Source organism: Trichosurus vulpecula, chromosome 8 (genome assembly GCF_011100635.1).
Source record: "Trichosurus vulpecula isolate mTriVul1 chromosome 8, mTriVul1.pri, whole genome shotgun sequence".
Lineage (NCBI taxonomy): Eukaryota > Metazoa > Chordata > Mammalia > Diprotodontia > Phalangeridae > Trichosurus > Trichosurus vulpecula.
This window is the reverse complement of record NC_050580.1, coordinates 725,703-741,586: the sequence shown is the minus strand read 5'-3', so window position 1 is coordinate 741,586 and position 15,884 is coordinate 725,703. Positions and strand designations below refer to the sequence as shown.

General features: G+C 49.2%; 1 protein-coding gene across 1 annotated transcript in view; it reads left to right on the top strand.

The window, feature by feature from the left end:
• The window catches only part of ADGRA1 (adhesion G protein-coupled receptor A1), a 310,443-nt gene that overhangs the window by 175,092 nt on the left and 119,467 nt on the right, over window positions 1-15,884 (top strand). The window contains exons 11-12 of the mRNA XM_036734182.1: window positions 364-525; window positions 8,460-8,639. Coding sequence (XP_036590077.1) covers window positions 364-525; window positions 8,460-8,639 — 342 coding nt within the window. The remainder of the gene's footprint in view (window positions 1-363; window positions 526-8,459; window positions 8,640-15,884) is intronic.

Here is a 15,884-nt window from a genome sequence, read left to right as displayed (position 1 = left end):
AATAGACTCCCGACATTTCCCATAAAGACCATGTAAGGACATGCACAGCTTGGTAAGTGGGTCTAATGTAATGAGCTCCCCAGGACTGGAAATGGTAAGGAACCTTAGGATCAAATTTCACCCTTTCATCTGACCAGTGAGGAAACAGAGACCAACTCGGGAAGATCTTTGCCCAGGGTCACACAAGGAGTCAGTAAGGAGCAGAGGCAGGCTCCAGCCAGCCCTTCTACTCCTGGACCAGTCCCTTTTCCTGTGGTGTTGAGCACAGTGAGTGGGCTTGTCTGCTCCATGTGGGCTGTCTATCTGTCTAGGGGGCATGCTAACATGGCTCTCACACATCCCTTGGGTTCTTCTTTCCTGTAGGTCGGAGATGCTGTGGTCCAAATTGGGAGCAACCTCATGTTGGTCGACGACCATGTGCTGTGGGCGGCACAGAACGAGGACAAAGCCTGCACGAGAATCCTGCGATGCATTGAGCATGTAGCTGACCAGGCGCTGAGTGGTGGTGCTCGGGCACTATCCAAGGTACTTTCTCCAGGCTTCCTTCATGCCATGCCATGAGGGATGGGAGGAAGGGTTTGTGAATGGCATCCTATTACAATGCCTGCTTGTCCTGCATCCTCAGCTGCAATGCCCAGGCAGCCTCAAAGAGGAGCACCAAAAGAGTCCTGGGCACTCCTCTGCCCACCATGCTCTCGGGTGACCCTGGGCACCATGAGGTGCCTGCTTCTTTCAATTGGTTCAGCTTGTGCTGGGCCAGGCACACCCTCCAGCATGCAGAGATATTGCATTGACAGTAAATTATTCTCTGAATTAGCAATGGGCTCCTACAAAATGAGAAATGAGAAAACCCATTTCCCTGGAGACTCATGTTTACAATGGCCTCTGCTCCTTCTCTTTTTCCTCCTTAAGCCCCATCTGAAAGGGAGAAGACCCCTCCCTCAATTAAGGACAATATTAGCAAATAAGTTAATGTTGGTCAATAGCCAGAGGTCAGCCCTTCGCTGGACTGGCAAGATTGGCCCAGCTTTATGAAGCCCCCATATCTCTCTGAACTGCCTGGCCTGAGAGAGAGCAGCCATGAGAACATCTAGTTCCGAGCTTCTCTGTGAAGCCTGAGTTGGGGTGTGTGTGTGTGTGTGTGTGTGTGTGTTTGTGTGTATGTCCGGGCCCTGCTTGTCACTGACAAACATGGCCCCATTTATTTATCAGGGGCTTCTGAGAAGCAACAGCCCATATTCTCTCTTTATCCCATCCCTGAAGCGACCACAAGCCTAGAAGGAGGCTGGCCCGGGAGGGTGGGGAGATGGGGAGGCTATGATGCAGAGGCCACAGTGCTGCTGGGCTCGAAGGTAATACCATGATTCAGGCTTTAGGGCCTCCTTCTTTTAGGGGGCTCTTTCAGAGAACTGGTATCCTCAGAGAGGACTTGAAGTTTTAGTAGAAACAGCCCCAGAGTCAACAGAGACATGAGCCCAAAGCCCACCTCGAACACTTGGGAGCTTCCTGAACACACCAAGCCTCAGTCTCTTCATTATAAAATGGGGACAGTGACCTCTGCAGTGTGTGTCTCTCATGGGGTAAACATCTGGCTGCCCCAAGCATGTGCCTGTTTCCACCACAAGCAGAGGGTCTCTTTCTTTTCCTTGTTTCTTCTTAGTGAGGTGGGTTCTGGAGGGACATGGGGTCCCTTTTCCCACCACATGCCCTAGGGCTTGGTTTACAAGGCTCCCCAGCAGCTCCCTCTTCACTTCTGCTCCAGAGCATTTCTCCTTCCCTTCAAAGCCTGCTCAGGTGCCCCCTTCTCCATCAGTTAGTCAGTCAGTGAACATTAATTAATAACCAACTTTGTTCTGGCCTTGTTGAACTAAATTAGAGCTGGCTCAGCACCCCCATTGTGCAGATGAGGAAGCTGAGGCTGAGAGGTAGTGAGAAGCAAAGCCACAACCCAAACTAGGCCTTCTGACTTCAAATACAGGATTCTCTTGTCCTCTGTCTCTTTGGGGGAAACAAAGGAATGTTCTGCTTGGTCACCTTGATCTGAAGGCCTGGAGTAGGCTTGGAGTGTCCATCAGAACCTCAGGCCTTGGGAAACTAGCAGCTGCCTCCCCTCTCCTGGAGAGTAGCTGCCACGGTCTACATGATGTCCCCAAAGCACTAGGAGAGGCTGAAACTTCTTGAGGAGAGGCGTCTGACCTCTTACTCTATGAGGGACTTTGGTGCCTTGTAGAGGGTGGCTTGGAGATGGGGAAAGCTCAAAGCAGGGAGCCCAGGCAGCCTGCAGGCCCCATCAGGCAGGTGAGGGGGGAAGGCACCTAGTCATGGTGGTGGCTGTGAGTGAGTTCAATTGTTGTCTCTAGAAGACACATACTCCCATTACACACCCAGCCCCAGGGTCTTTCCTGAGCTCCAGCCACACATCATCAGGTGCTTCAATGGCCAGAACAGAATGTTCTGCTTCCTCTCCAAGCCCTCCCTATTTCTACCCTTCCCCATTACTCTGGAGGGCACCACCATCCTTCTGGTCCTGAGGCTCAGAACCTCAGTGTGAGACTCCTAGCTCATACTCGCCCTGCATATCCAACCCATTGTCAAAGCTTATTGGTTTTATCTGCATGATACCTTTGGAATTATGCCCCCTCCTCTCCTCTGACACTGCCCCTACCCTGGTGCAGACCCTCCTCAGCTTGGGCCTGGACCATTGCAATAGCTGCTGGGGGGAGAGGAGGATCTGCCTGCCCCAGGTCTCTGTCCACCCCATCCATCCTCCACTCAGCCACCAAAGGGATTTTCCTAAGGCTCAGGTCTGATTATGTGGCCCCTCCTCCCCTAATTAATAGCCTCCAGGATTGCATATAAAGTCCTTTGTTTGGTATTCAAGCCCTTCATAACTTGGCCCCTTCCTACCTGAGGCTTCTAACACTACTTGTGTCTACATACTCTACAATACAGCCACACTGGACCATTAACTGCCTCTCCAGAGCACTTCATCTCCCATCTCCATGCCTTTGCCTGGGCTGACCCCATGCCTGGAATTCTTTCCTTCCTCATCTGTATCTCTTAGCTTCTTTGGCTTCCTTCAAGAGAGCTCATATCCCACCTTCTGCAGGAGACCTCTCTCCCCCCAAAAATAATTAGGATAGAATCTTGTCTGAGTTTGCCTTCCATCTACTCTGTATGTAGCATGCCTTAATTATTTATGTCTTGTCCCCCCTTTAGAATGTGAGATCCCTGAGGTCAAGGTCCATACTTTTGTCTTCCTGGGCATCCCCATGGCTTCTCCCTGGGTCTGGTGCGTAATAAGTACTTAATGCATGCTTGCTGACTAACTGAAAGAGGCAGATAGATGGGACAGGTGTTATGGATGTAGAATCAGCAAGACTTGGAGAGTGATGGCTCTAGTTGGGGGAAAAGAAGAGTTAAGGCTAACTCTGAAGCAAGGACTGAGGGGGCTGGAAAGATGGAGATGGCTTACCCTTCCTGGAGAGAAAAGTTAGGAGAAGTGGAGGGTTCCACGGGAATGACCTTACTGGAGACATTCTAGGACCTGGGAAGCACCAGGGACTGATGGGACAGGTCTGTGCAAATGGCCAGTAAGCTGTTGTCGGTAAAGGGCTGAAGGTTACCAAGCCAAGGGCTGACTGGAGCTGATCCTTAGTCCACAGAGGCTAAGGGCCTTGAAATTGAGTGTAAAGAGAAGAAAGAAAGGTCACCATGGGGCCCTGGACCAAGTATGGGATGGTACCCAGGTTAAGGGGCTTAGTACTGGTTCGTTATCTGGCCAAGGAGATTGAGAAAGAGAATTTGAAGAGGGAGGAGGAAAGCCTGTGTCATGGAAGCCAAGGGAAGAAAGGGTAGTCTCAGTGCCAAGGGCTCCAGAGAACCCACGGAGGAAGATGGGTGGGAAAAGTTCACTCCATTTAACAGCTACAAGAACATGGATCTTCTTGGAGAGAGTCGTTTCAGTCACACAGGGAAGCTGAAAGCCAACTTTCAAGGAACAGAGAAAGTGAGTGGGAGGTGGATAATTGGAAACAGCTGCTAGACAGCATCTTGGTGGAGTCTAGTGGTGAAAGGGAGGAGAGCTATCAGATGCTAGCTCTGGAGAGAGTTAGACAGGCCAATGGCTTTCAAAGGAAGGGGATGCTTGGGCATGCTCACTCATCAACCACAAGGAAGGAAAGGGCCAGGAAATACAGTGATCTTACAGAGAGTGAGAGAGATGGAATGGGCTGTGCTCTCAGGAGGCCAAGAAGGAATAAAGGAAAAACCAGAGAAACTGGAGAAGGAAGTTGTTCAGAAGGGGTAAAAGCAAGCTACTGTAGTTAATGAGGTGAGGAGAGTTCTCCAGGGAGTTGGCTGCAAGAATTACTAGCAAGAACAAGGACTGTGGGTCCTGCCTCCACACAGTATGGAGAGCAGGGAGACTTTTGTCATCACACATACTGAAGGTGCAATGTTTTTATTTCTGCCATGACCAAGTGACTACTATCTATGGTCAAAGTGCAGGCTTTTAGGATCCTTCCTATAAGTCACATGCCTAGAAGATATGTGTGTGAGGGAGTAGGAAGGGTCAGAGATGACTCTGAGGTTGTAAACTTGAAAATGCGGTAGGATGGAGATAGCCTGGATAGAAGTGTGCAGATGACAAACCTGGGAGGGATACCTAGCATGTTGGGTGACAGAACCAGCTCTGTCCTGGTAGGACACAGTCTAGGAGCAATGAAGCCTTCTCTAGGCTTCCATAAATCACATGGCCCTTGCTAGGTGCCTGGTACTTGACCAGAATGGCCAAGCTAAGTTCAATCCAAGTCCTCCCCACATGATCCTTTGCCTAGAGACCCCGTTCAAGTGTTCAAACCATGAACCTCCCCTAAATTGGGGGGAGGGCTTGTTCCTCAGCTCCAACCTATATCCCTATTTATATAAAGAAAACTTCCAGCACTCCTGAATTCATCCCATGGTCTGGGACTACTAGAGGTAGAAGAGGGAGAGGGGACTATATGACAGTGAACAAGAGTACTTAAGACTATGTAGAGGTGACTAATATTTCCCTGTCTTAATGAGTCCTTCAATAAAGCCTACTCCAAGAAATCAACCCTGAGTGTCCTTGATTGTGTAGGACCAGGGGATCAAGATAGATCCAAAAGGAACTTGGGTCAAGTCTAATAATTTAACATTTCCTGGGGTTGAATGTTAATTCTCTTCTGGGTCCAAAAATCACCCTCCCAAGTATGATAGAGGAGGCAAGGTTAGTAGGCAATCATCTGAACAAGATGGCAGGTCCATTTGTATCAATGATGTCCTCTTAGTCTGCAGGAAGAGAGCATATCTTAACTAAAGAGCATCTAGGCACTGGAGAGTGATAGTACCATTGCCCTCAGGCCTAGTCAAGTCACATGAGGACTGTCTTCCATTCTGGAAGGATTTGTTCCTTTTGATTCTCTTTATGAAGGAGACTGGTAATCTGGAGTGAGTCCAGAGAAGGGCACAATGACGACTCTCTTCAGCTCTTTGAAGGGCTAGATTTGTTCTTCTTTACTCCAGAGGGCAAACTAGAAGCAGTGGGTGAGTGTTCCAAGGAAGCAAGTTTAGTACAAAGATGGGAGCAATTTGCAGGCATTTAAGGCTGTCCAAGATGAAACAGATTGCCTTCAGTGGGAGGAGACATTTCTCCATTGGAGGTATTGAAGCAAAGGTTGGAGGCTTGGTGGGTTTGCTGTCAAGGACATCCTTGTGCCAAGATGAATTGAACCAGAGGAATTGAGGTCCCTCCCAACTCTTGAATCTCTCTCACTTTTGGATTCTGTGGAAGGGAGGGAGATTGAGGACAAAAGTGGGATGGGGGCTGACCTCAGGGAGGAAGAAGGGCTACCTCCTCCTCTAAGCCTGGGAGGTATTGCTGTATGAAGTAGTGGATATGGTAAATTTCAAATCACATTTCTCCATTCCATCAGTGAAGTTGAGCATGACAATCTCCACTGAGCAATGGGAGAAAGAACATGGGTTGGGGGGTGGGAGAAGGAGGAACTGCTTGCATAAAGAGACAGCCAGGTGGCACAATGTATAGAATGCTGGCTCTGGTGTCAGGAAGATCTGAGTTCAACTCAAGTCTCAGACATTTACCAGCTATGTGGCCCTGGGCAAATCACTTCACTTCTAAAACTGGGGATAATAATAGCGCCTCACAGGTGTTGTTTTGAGGATCAAATGAGATAACATTTGTAAATATCTTAGCACAGAGTCTAGCACATAGCAGGCACATAATAAATGCTTATTCTCCATAGAAGAATGTTAAGAGTATTCCCTTCAGGAAGCATAACTCAGAGTCCACCAGAGAGACCTGAAGATTGCGGTGTAGCAGTGAGTATCCAGTTGAGATCATCCCCCAAAGGTGTTCAACAGCCCATAAATAGGAGCAGAGAAGAGAGATGTTGATGGGGACCAAGATTTGGAGGTCAACATAATGTGAAAAGCAGTAAGAGAAGGGGTGAGGGGTTCAAGAGCAGAGGGCGCTGTATAGTGAAAGTGTTTCCAGGCAGGCTTGAAGGACTTGGGGGATGAAGAGGGAGGGGCAGGAGAAGCGGAGGCCCCTGCAAAGTTCAAGAAGAGGTGTGGGAGAAGGGCAGTGGAAGAAGCAGTGGTTACACAGGGAGGAATTTCAGATTCAGGACCCTGGACATCTCCCAGATACAGATGGATGATGGGAGAGAGACAGCACCTGGGGCAGATGACTTGGCTCTTCTGCATACTCCCTATGTAAACCAAGGATAGCTGCTTCCCCTCACTAGCCTCAGTTGCTCCATCTGTCAAATGAGGGGTTTTCCTCTAGCTCTGTGATCCCAGAATCCTGAGAGCTATAATTGGACTGTGCCTGTGGGGCTGAGAGCTATGTTCTGACCATGCCTGTAAGAGGCTGAGCATATAGCCAGTCAGTCAAGAAACAGTTATGAAGCACCTATTATGTGCTAGGCCCTAGGTTAAGTGCTTGAGATATAAAGAAAAGTAAAAGACAGGTCCTACTCTCAAGGAGCTCATAGCCACTCACAGGGAGAGACAACAAGCAAACAAATTATGCACAAACAAGGTTTAGTCAAGATAAACTGGGGGTAGTCTGTGGGGAAGCATTAACATTTAGAAGCCCTGGGAAAGGCTTCTTACAGAAGACAAGACTTTAGCTGAGACTTGAAGGAAGTTTGGGAAGCCAGCAGGCATAGAGGAGGAGGAGGGTTCCAGGCATGGGGAATAGCCAGGGCAGGAAGTTACCCACCCAGGTAAGGAAATGGAGGGACCTGTGGGAAGAAGAGTCAAATGCCCATGTCACTAGATCTCAGAGTATGCAAAGCGGCTCGATGTGTGAGAAGCCTGGAAAGGTAGGAGAAAACTGGCTTATGATAATGTTGTGTTTGCCTTGGAGGTAATCAGGAGCCACTGTCATGGATCAAATGGGGGAAGAGGGTGACATAGTTAGATCTACACTTTGTTAATTGATTAGACAGTGGAATGGTGGGAATTGGGAAGTGGGTGAACTGGGAGGACTAGCTGTTTGGAGGGCTATCCAAGAGGGAACAAACCCTAGTCTTTAGGCTGAGGCCCTGGAGGGAGGCCAGCAGAGCTCAGGGAGAGAGGAGATGGCCTCATTTGGGGGTCTCTTTCTGAGCATGGGTGCCCAGGTTATGCGTGCTCTGAAGCCCTAGCAGGCTCACTGCAGGGGAATCTGATGCATGGCCAAGTTTGGCTGATAAATGCTCAGAGCTGGGGCCTGTCTCCCAGCCTCTCACATGATGCCAGCCTCATCTGCTCCCTCTGGATGGGAGCCAGATGGTAATTAGCAGCAGTAAATTGGCTCGTTGGAAACATGATTTCCTTTAAACTTGGGTAAAGAGGAGACACAGCTTGGGTTTCCAAAAGGCACAGTATTTTCAGAAAGCTCTGGTGAGTGGCTAGGGCCAGATATTCTATGTATGTATCTCTGAATTCCCACCCAGACACAACCCAGAAAGTCCATTCGGGTGGGGGGGTAGGGATTGTAGAAATGAATGAGCCAAAAGTCAGCAGCCATAATGAGGGGGCCCTAGAAAGCAGAGGAGAGGAACTCAACAGGTGAGCACAGGCCAAAGCAAGGGCCAGGCTGGGTATGGGGCTCATTTTTGGGGCAAATGGAGGTTAACTCTTGCAACTCTTTGGAGCCGAGGATCTTCCTAGCAGCACAAGGAAGCGTGCAGCCTTCACATAGCACAGGAAGAGTCTTTGGGCTGAAAACTGAGCTGCCTCAAGCTGTGAGTTCTGAGTAAGGGCCCGGGGTTTGGAATTCCTTCTCTGACAGATTTGCTTCTTTCTGCACACACTCTACCTGTAACAGACCATGTGCATGCATGTTCATTGGGCTCATGCCCCATGCCCTCAGAGAACTTGTGAAAGGGAAGACCCCAGACCTACTTCTCCATCCCTTTTTTCAGGTCTCCCCTAACATAGCACTGGAGGCCTTGGTCATCCAGCCTTTGAGCTTCAGAGGAGTGAGCTGCATAGTCTTCCAGAAAGCTCCTGGGGAGGTGAGCCTTCATCCAGAAGAAACCTTAAGTTTGAAATGTGACAATTCTGGAGCACTGTGGGATGGATGGGCAAATCTTCCTGCCAAGGTAGGCGATCTTCTTTGTGAACAGAAATGCTCACGATGTCTTTGGCATTTCCTACCAAATATCAGAGATTCAGCAAGTTGATGGTGATGATCAGCACGGCCAATGTCTTGGGAAGGACCAGGGAGAGGCCACGGAGGGGCCATCTAGGTGTGTCTATGGCTGCGCTGTGGGGGGAAGCAGCCGTCTGGGTGAGAGATCCTGGTGGTTTTTCTCCTCTGAAGTGAGATGCTTGAGAGACAGATGGCCTTAGAGCACATAAAAGGGTAGATTGATAGGACTTAGTGGTGCATTTCTCCCTCCTATCCAAGTGGCACCCTGAAAATAAGTGGGAAGGGTACTTTTACCTTTTGTTGAGCATGCCATCGATCCTGAATTTTGCTGAGAGAAGCTGAGTTATCCTGGAAGATGTTGGTGTCACATGAATGACTTTGGTCTTCAAATCTTCTCTGCCCTTGGAACTCCCCTAAGGGCTGGGTGCTGGAACAAGCCAAGCCCCAGGTCATTTGGGCTTCTACTCCTCTGGTGCATGAGAATGTGCTCTTAGACTGTTGCCTGGACTCCAATATGCCTTTGATAGATGTTCTCCAATTGTCCCTTTGATTGCCAAGGCAGGGCCTGGGGTCTCAGTCTTGGAAGTGTGTTTCCTCATGTTGTTTCTTCACCAAAGATCCATCCCCCAGGGCTACCCAGGCCTTGGAATGAATCTCTCACCAGCACTATGTAGAGACTTCAAAAGGATGAGGTCCAAGCTTGGCCAGGGAGTTCCCCTGAGAGTTTAGGGTCAGGTAACTTGAGGATAGCCAGATTAAAAGTGAAAATGTCCACTGGACTGGTCCAGAGGTGGAGCTCAGCAGATGCAATCCACAAGGGTCTGAGGGCAGAACAGGGACCAGCCAGACCCAAGTTAGACTCCAGGACCTTCCACTGAACTTAGCAGCTAACCTCACTCACCACTTTAATACTGACTCACCTTCTGGCTGTGCAATGCAGGAATATTCCAAATCAAGCTTGTTTTGTCTGGAATTCTAGCTCTGGGTGTCTCTGATCTCATTTTTTGATGACTGTGAACTTGGGGGATAGAATCAAATGGAACCAGCAGGCCTCCTCTGCCTTTAATGAAGGTGTGTTCACACCTAGGGGGCCACCTTTGATGAAGGTGTGTTTGCACTGGTGGGGGGGGGCATTAGTAATTACAGTTGGGCCCAGCTTCTTGGCACGCACCTAATCAACACCTACACCCACGTGTTTCCTTCTTCCTCATTGCTCTATGGTTCTTGTGGGGTGGGGGCAAGGGCCCCCCCAGCACTGTTAATGAAATCCTGAGGCCATAAATATATCCTCCCACCCCCAGCCCCATCTACCTTCTGGAATGTTGGGGAGGACCAAACAAGAGGCTGTGTCTAAAGGGCTTCATAAATCTCCAATAGCTTCATGCATTTGCTGTTATCATTCTTATTTCATGTGTCATATGCTCTGTTGACTGACATGGGTGCAAGTGTGTAAGAGCCTGCCATACTAGAAGTATGCTACAGTCTTAGGACTGACTAGGGAGGCATGTTGGTTCATGGCTGTGACGAGGGAGGGGCTTCACTTTGTCTACATATCTGGGGTCATTTGGTCCTGAGGCCATGGTCAGGAACCCAAGCTTCCTTTGTACCTGAGGCCTCTGGGAAAAGAAGAGCTGTTGTGCACCAGGGTTTACCAGAACCGGGTGGTGAGAAGTAAGAGCTGCCTGGGCTTTCCCTTGGTGGTGATGAGTCTCATGCTCGTTGAGGAGGCCAAGACCCTGACCCCTGGCTGCCTCCTGCCTGACCTGGGTCAATCACTCAGGTTGTCTCAGCCCACATCACCCTGATGTATTTAAATATAGAGTCAGAGAAATGCATGTGTCTGTATGGTACAAGGGGGTAGGGGGCAAAGGGTGATGGGGATAATTTCATGCATCCAAACAAAGTCACCAGAGGGGAATGGGTTCCCCCAAATAGTCACATGAGCTCCTCTTTTAGCTAGAAAGAACACTAGGCCACTCCAGGCAAAGTCCCAAGGTTTTGCTTTCCTACTCCCCAGAATAACTACTTGAGATTCAGGGGCCAGAATTATTCATCTCTAGTCTGCTAATTACTTTTAACACATGCATACATATATGTCTAACTTTTGTATGTTTCTCTCTATGTCTGTCAGACACACACACATTCTCACTTTCCTCTCTCCCTCTCCCTCTCTCTCCCTCTCCCTCTCTCTCTCTCTCTCTCTCTCTCTCTCTCTCTCTCTCTCTCTCTCTCTCTCTCCATGTACATGCACATGCTTGAGTGACCTCACAGCTTCTATGTGCCCTCATCTAGAATCCTCCAGGGTTCATAATGAGAGACTCATGAAGGTATACCCCCACCCCTGCTAACCCCACACAGAAAAAGAAGTATCTTATATCCACATGAGATCCAGAGGCCATCTTCCCTTGATGGCAAAGCCTGGCACCATCCTAGTGGGGGACCAGAAGAGGGTGAAGAAATCCTCAAGTCTCTACCTGTGGAGTGACTGCAGAGAGAGTGGCCAAGTAGCAGAGAAGGGGTGTCCCTGAGTGGCTTCTTGCCTACACTGGGATGTATGGGAGAGAGCATGGAGCAGAAGACCGGTCTGCAATGCTTGCCTCACTGTGCAGACATGGCTGAGTGGCAGCTGCTGCTGCTGCTGCCACTGTGGCCTCCAACTCTGTGGCCTCTGCGTCCCTGGCACTGGCTTCAGGCCCCTTTGAACTGTGGGAGCCAAAGCCACCACATCTGTCTGCTTCTGGCATTTGTGCAGTCATTCACAAATGGACTCATTTGCTCAGGAAACATTGAGCACCAGTCATGTGCACAACAATACCAAGCCCCCAATGGGGCTCGGGAAAGAGGCTGGAGCAGACTCAGAAGTCATGGCCTCTGGGAGGGCACAGCAAGGTCCCAGCTGTTTCAACTCCTCTTTCCATGAGTCAACAAACATTTATTAAGCACCTACTATGTGCCTGGTCCTCTGCTAAGAGCAGGGGATACCAAGAAAGTGAAAAACAGAGATCTTGCCCTCCAGGAGCCTGCATTTCTCTGTCCAACTTTTACTTCTCCTCCCAAGCCCTTAGGATATGGCACCACTGGGTCCCTTTGTGTCATGTCAACTGGACAGAACCTGCCTCTGGCCTGTGGATTGCTGGAGCCAAGCAGAGCCTGCCAGAGACAGGAGAATCAGGAATCAAGCAGAAATTTAATTTCAAAGTGAGGGAAATGGCTCTAGACACATGTGCAGCAGCCTGGCCCCTACTGGGGGGACCTGAGGCAGTGTGGGGAGATCTCAATACTTGTGGCTATGGCTGTACCATGAGAGGAGCCCTGACAATGAGAGGGAACAACAACAATGAGACGAGTTTGATTCATAGTTGGACTTCGTGACTGGAACACAGATACAGCAGGTGCTCGTCCAAGCTCCGAGAACAGCTGGTGCTGGTCAAAGCAGTACAATAATTATGTGACTTTGCCAGAGGGTGAGCTCATCTGGGGGAGGGGAGTGCAAAGGATTATTGTTATGCCAAGCTCAGGGCACAGCCTGCTTGCTGGGCCTTCGGTCTGGAAAACAGGGGCAGTGAGCACACTCACCTGCCTTTTTGTACCAGCTCTGATGCCCTTCTTTGACTGTGGAATCCTGGGTAAGTTCTGTTCCCTCCTCCCCCATGAGTCTGGTTCCTCCCCTCTGATGTGAAGGGGTTGGCCCAGCTCACCATGATACCTTCAGCCCCTTCTGGTTCCAGCAGCCTGGGATCATCCCTCTGAGGTGACCCTTGGCTAAGACCAAAGGGTAGCAACTGCCTCCAGTCTGAATTGGCCCTCTTTCCTCAAGGGCCACCATCTTGCTGACTCTTCTGAGACAAGAGGCAGGGCTTCTCCCTCATTCCCTGCAGCACCTGTGGCTGCCACAGGGAAGTATCCCCATGACATACCTCTAAAATATGGTACATGCACAGAAAGAAGGCCTGTTTGGCTGGAACGTGGAGAGTGGGGAAGGGGTATGGCAAAAGGGAACATCTAATAAAAGTGGAAATGGGGCCTGAGGCCAGACTGGGAAGGGCTTGAAATACCAGACAGCAAGATTTGTGTTTGATCCTTGAAGCCAAAGGAAGCCGTGGGACCTTTGAGGCTAGGGGAGTAATGTGGTCAGATCTGTGCATTATCTGTGCCAAAATCTCTTTGGCAATTGTGTAGGAGATGGTTCAAAGAAGGGAGAGGCTGGAGGCCTGAAGACTAATGCCTGTATGTCTTTAGGCAAGTCTTTTTCTGGCTCTGTGACTCAATTTCCCCCATAAGAGAGAGGAATTGAACTTATGCTCTCTCCCATCCTTTCCAGTTCTAAGGTGTTTGAACCCCTGGATGTTCAGTAGGAGGGCAGCTAAGGAGGCGGGGAGGACTCAGCCAAGCCCTGGACTGAGATAAGTGAGTGGGTGGGGTCCAGCCCCAAGTCACTGGTGTTGATGAGCAGATAAGGTGGGTAGATGGGGCAGGGTGCCTGGAAGCCGCTAAGGCTGCCGTGGACCTCCTGAACACCACGCAAAGGAGCCAAGGCTGCGTAATTAAGATAAAGGTGAACAATAGTTCATTTTCAGCACCTTCTCTTTCGTGAGCCACTCACAATTATTTCCCACAGCTCTGTCTTTCTCCGCCAGAATTTCTGGTCCCAAGGCACTTTACAATTGAAATAAAGCCATCTGTTTTAATCCTAAATTGTTTTTAACCTAAATAAATTAGAACAGGAAAATCAAAGCTTGATGAGCTGCAAGGGCCCTGCGGGAACATGAAAGCCCAGGGGCGGGGGTGGGGGTGGAGATGGGAGAGGTTCAGGTGGCACTTGTCTTGTTGGCCAGAACCCTGGGCTGTGAGTGCTGGGGCCTTTCCGAGCCTTAAGTTTTCTCCCAGTTTCTGCAACACTTCCTTGGCATCCATCGCCTGAAGGAGCAGGCAGGGCTAGAGGAGGTCTCATCACTGACTGCTGGCCAACAATGCAGAGAAGAAATCCTCCTTCTGCCTGCCTCTGTGCCCAGCACCTGGAACCAGAGGCTGTTCTTCTCAAGGCCCAGATGCTCACCCTTTTATTGTCCTCCTTCTTGGGACAGTGGATAACCAGAGCCTGGTCCTCTTGTCACACTGGTACAAGACCAGACAACATCAGCAAGATGGAGAAAGGCAGCAGGTGTCCCTTGGGTCCTCCACTCCTGGGGCAGCCATTTTGTTTGGGATGGTGATGCCCCAATGCATGAGTGCCTGGCTTCTTCTGGAAGAAATGGGTCTTTCATGTTCATCTAAAAACCTAGCTTCGGCAAATTAAAACAATTTTGAAGTCACCACCCCTGCAAATTGGCAAAGATGACAAAAGATAGAAATTGTCCCCAGTGGAGGGCTTGAACATGAGCACACTGATATCCTCTTGGGAGGACCATGGATTTGCCTGGAAAGCCACTTGTAATTATTCAAGAAAAGTCATTCATACTCTTTGACCCAATGATTCCACTACTGAGCATATGCCCCAAGGCAAAGTCAGTGACTGAAAGAATGGTCCCACTTGTGAAAATGTTTGTAGCAGTGGACTATGCTACACTAAATAGCCTCTATAACATGTGTGTGTGTGTGTGTGTGTGTGTGTGTGTGTGTGTGTGTGTGTAAGAAGGCAGGGAAAGGGAGACAGACTTTTTGTGATGGCAAAACCTCGAAGTAATTGCAGTGGCCATCAAGGAGGCAGGGCTGAAAATAGACTGGCTCTTGCATGTGATAAAACTTAACTGTGTCATATTGAGAGAAGAGACAGAGAGTGCTGAGGGATTGTGGGCAGGGCTCATTCCCTGGGTTTTAGAAAAGCCATTCAGAGAGAGATGGAGAGATATGGACAAGAGGGTACAGCGATTAGATGAGTTTGAAACTGATGGAATGGGTTAGTGTTCTGTGTCACCATCAAAAGTATACAGTGCGGGACCCTGGAGCTATTTAGCACTGGAGTCAATAGTGTGGATAAAGACCAAAGTGAAATCCATATCAGCAATAAAAATGACATTCACCTTTAAGGATTGTATATTATTTCACTTGAGGCAATATTCAAACCCAGATCTTCCTGACCACAAGCCTAACATTCTCTACCACTGCCCCACCCAGCCACCAATAGGGATACATGTGATGTCTTACAACTGGATTTAAAATAAACAAACAAACAACACTTCACAAGTACAAGATAGGGAAATCATGATCAAACAGCAGTTTGTCTGAAAAAGATATTGGGACCCCAGTAGTCAGTAAACTCAATCTAAGTGAATAGTGGGATATGTAATCAAAACAAATGATAGCAAAATCTTGGCCTGCGCTAAAGGATTTGGCTTCTAGGAATAGGGAGCCAGGCCCCGCTGTCTTCTGCCCTAGCAAGGTTATATTGGCAGTGCTGTGGTCAGGCCAGAACACCACAATTTGAGGACATGGACAAACTGGTGAAATTCTAGAGGAGGGAAACCAGAAGACTGGCTGAAGGAATAAGGGATGTTTAGCATAGAGAAGGAATGTTTCAGGGGGACAAGGAAACCACCCAAAGTATTTGAAAAGGCATCAGTGCCCAGGGGACAAGGGAAGGTTTCCCATGAGGTGACATTTGATCTGAGCCTTGAAAGAATCCAGAGAGTTTCTGAGGCAGCAGCAGGAAGGGAGTGTATTCCAGGCATTGTAATAGCTTGTGCACAGGCAGGAGTTGGGAGATTGCATGCTATGTGTTATGGAGAACAGTGGCTAAGTGGCCAGTTCCTACCTTTCTCTTTTTCCCCATCACTTTCATCACCTAGTTCTGGATGTGACCTTATCCTATTTGTGTTTGCCCTGATCCTCAGTTTCCCTAGGGAGGTTAGAGAATATTGAGACCAAAGAACCCCCAACAGATGCTTATGCCACAGCTACTCATTCCACATCTGGGCTGGGCTTCTCACCATTCAGTAGCTTCTCCATTCAAAACCCCACCTCTTACAATGACTCATCTGAAAGGTGGGACCTTAAAGGGGAATGGACCCCAGTCTCCATTCTGGCCCTGCCCCCCCTCACACTCTGACTCAGATATGGGACACTCTCAGAACTATTAGGAGCATCTAATTCAGTTGGGTTTGCAGCCCCCTCACCAAAAGTGCACTTATTAAGTCTCCAACTTACAGCAAGTCTGCTACCCAGACTAAGAATGGCCGTGAAGGCCAATCCTGTGAAG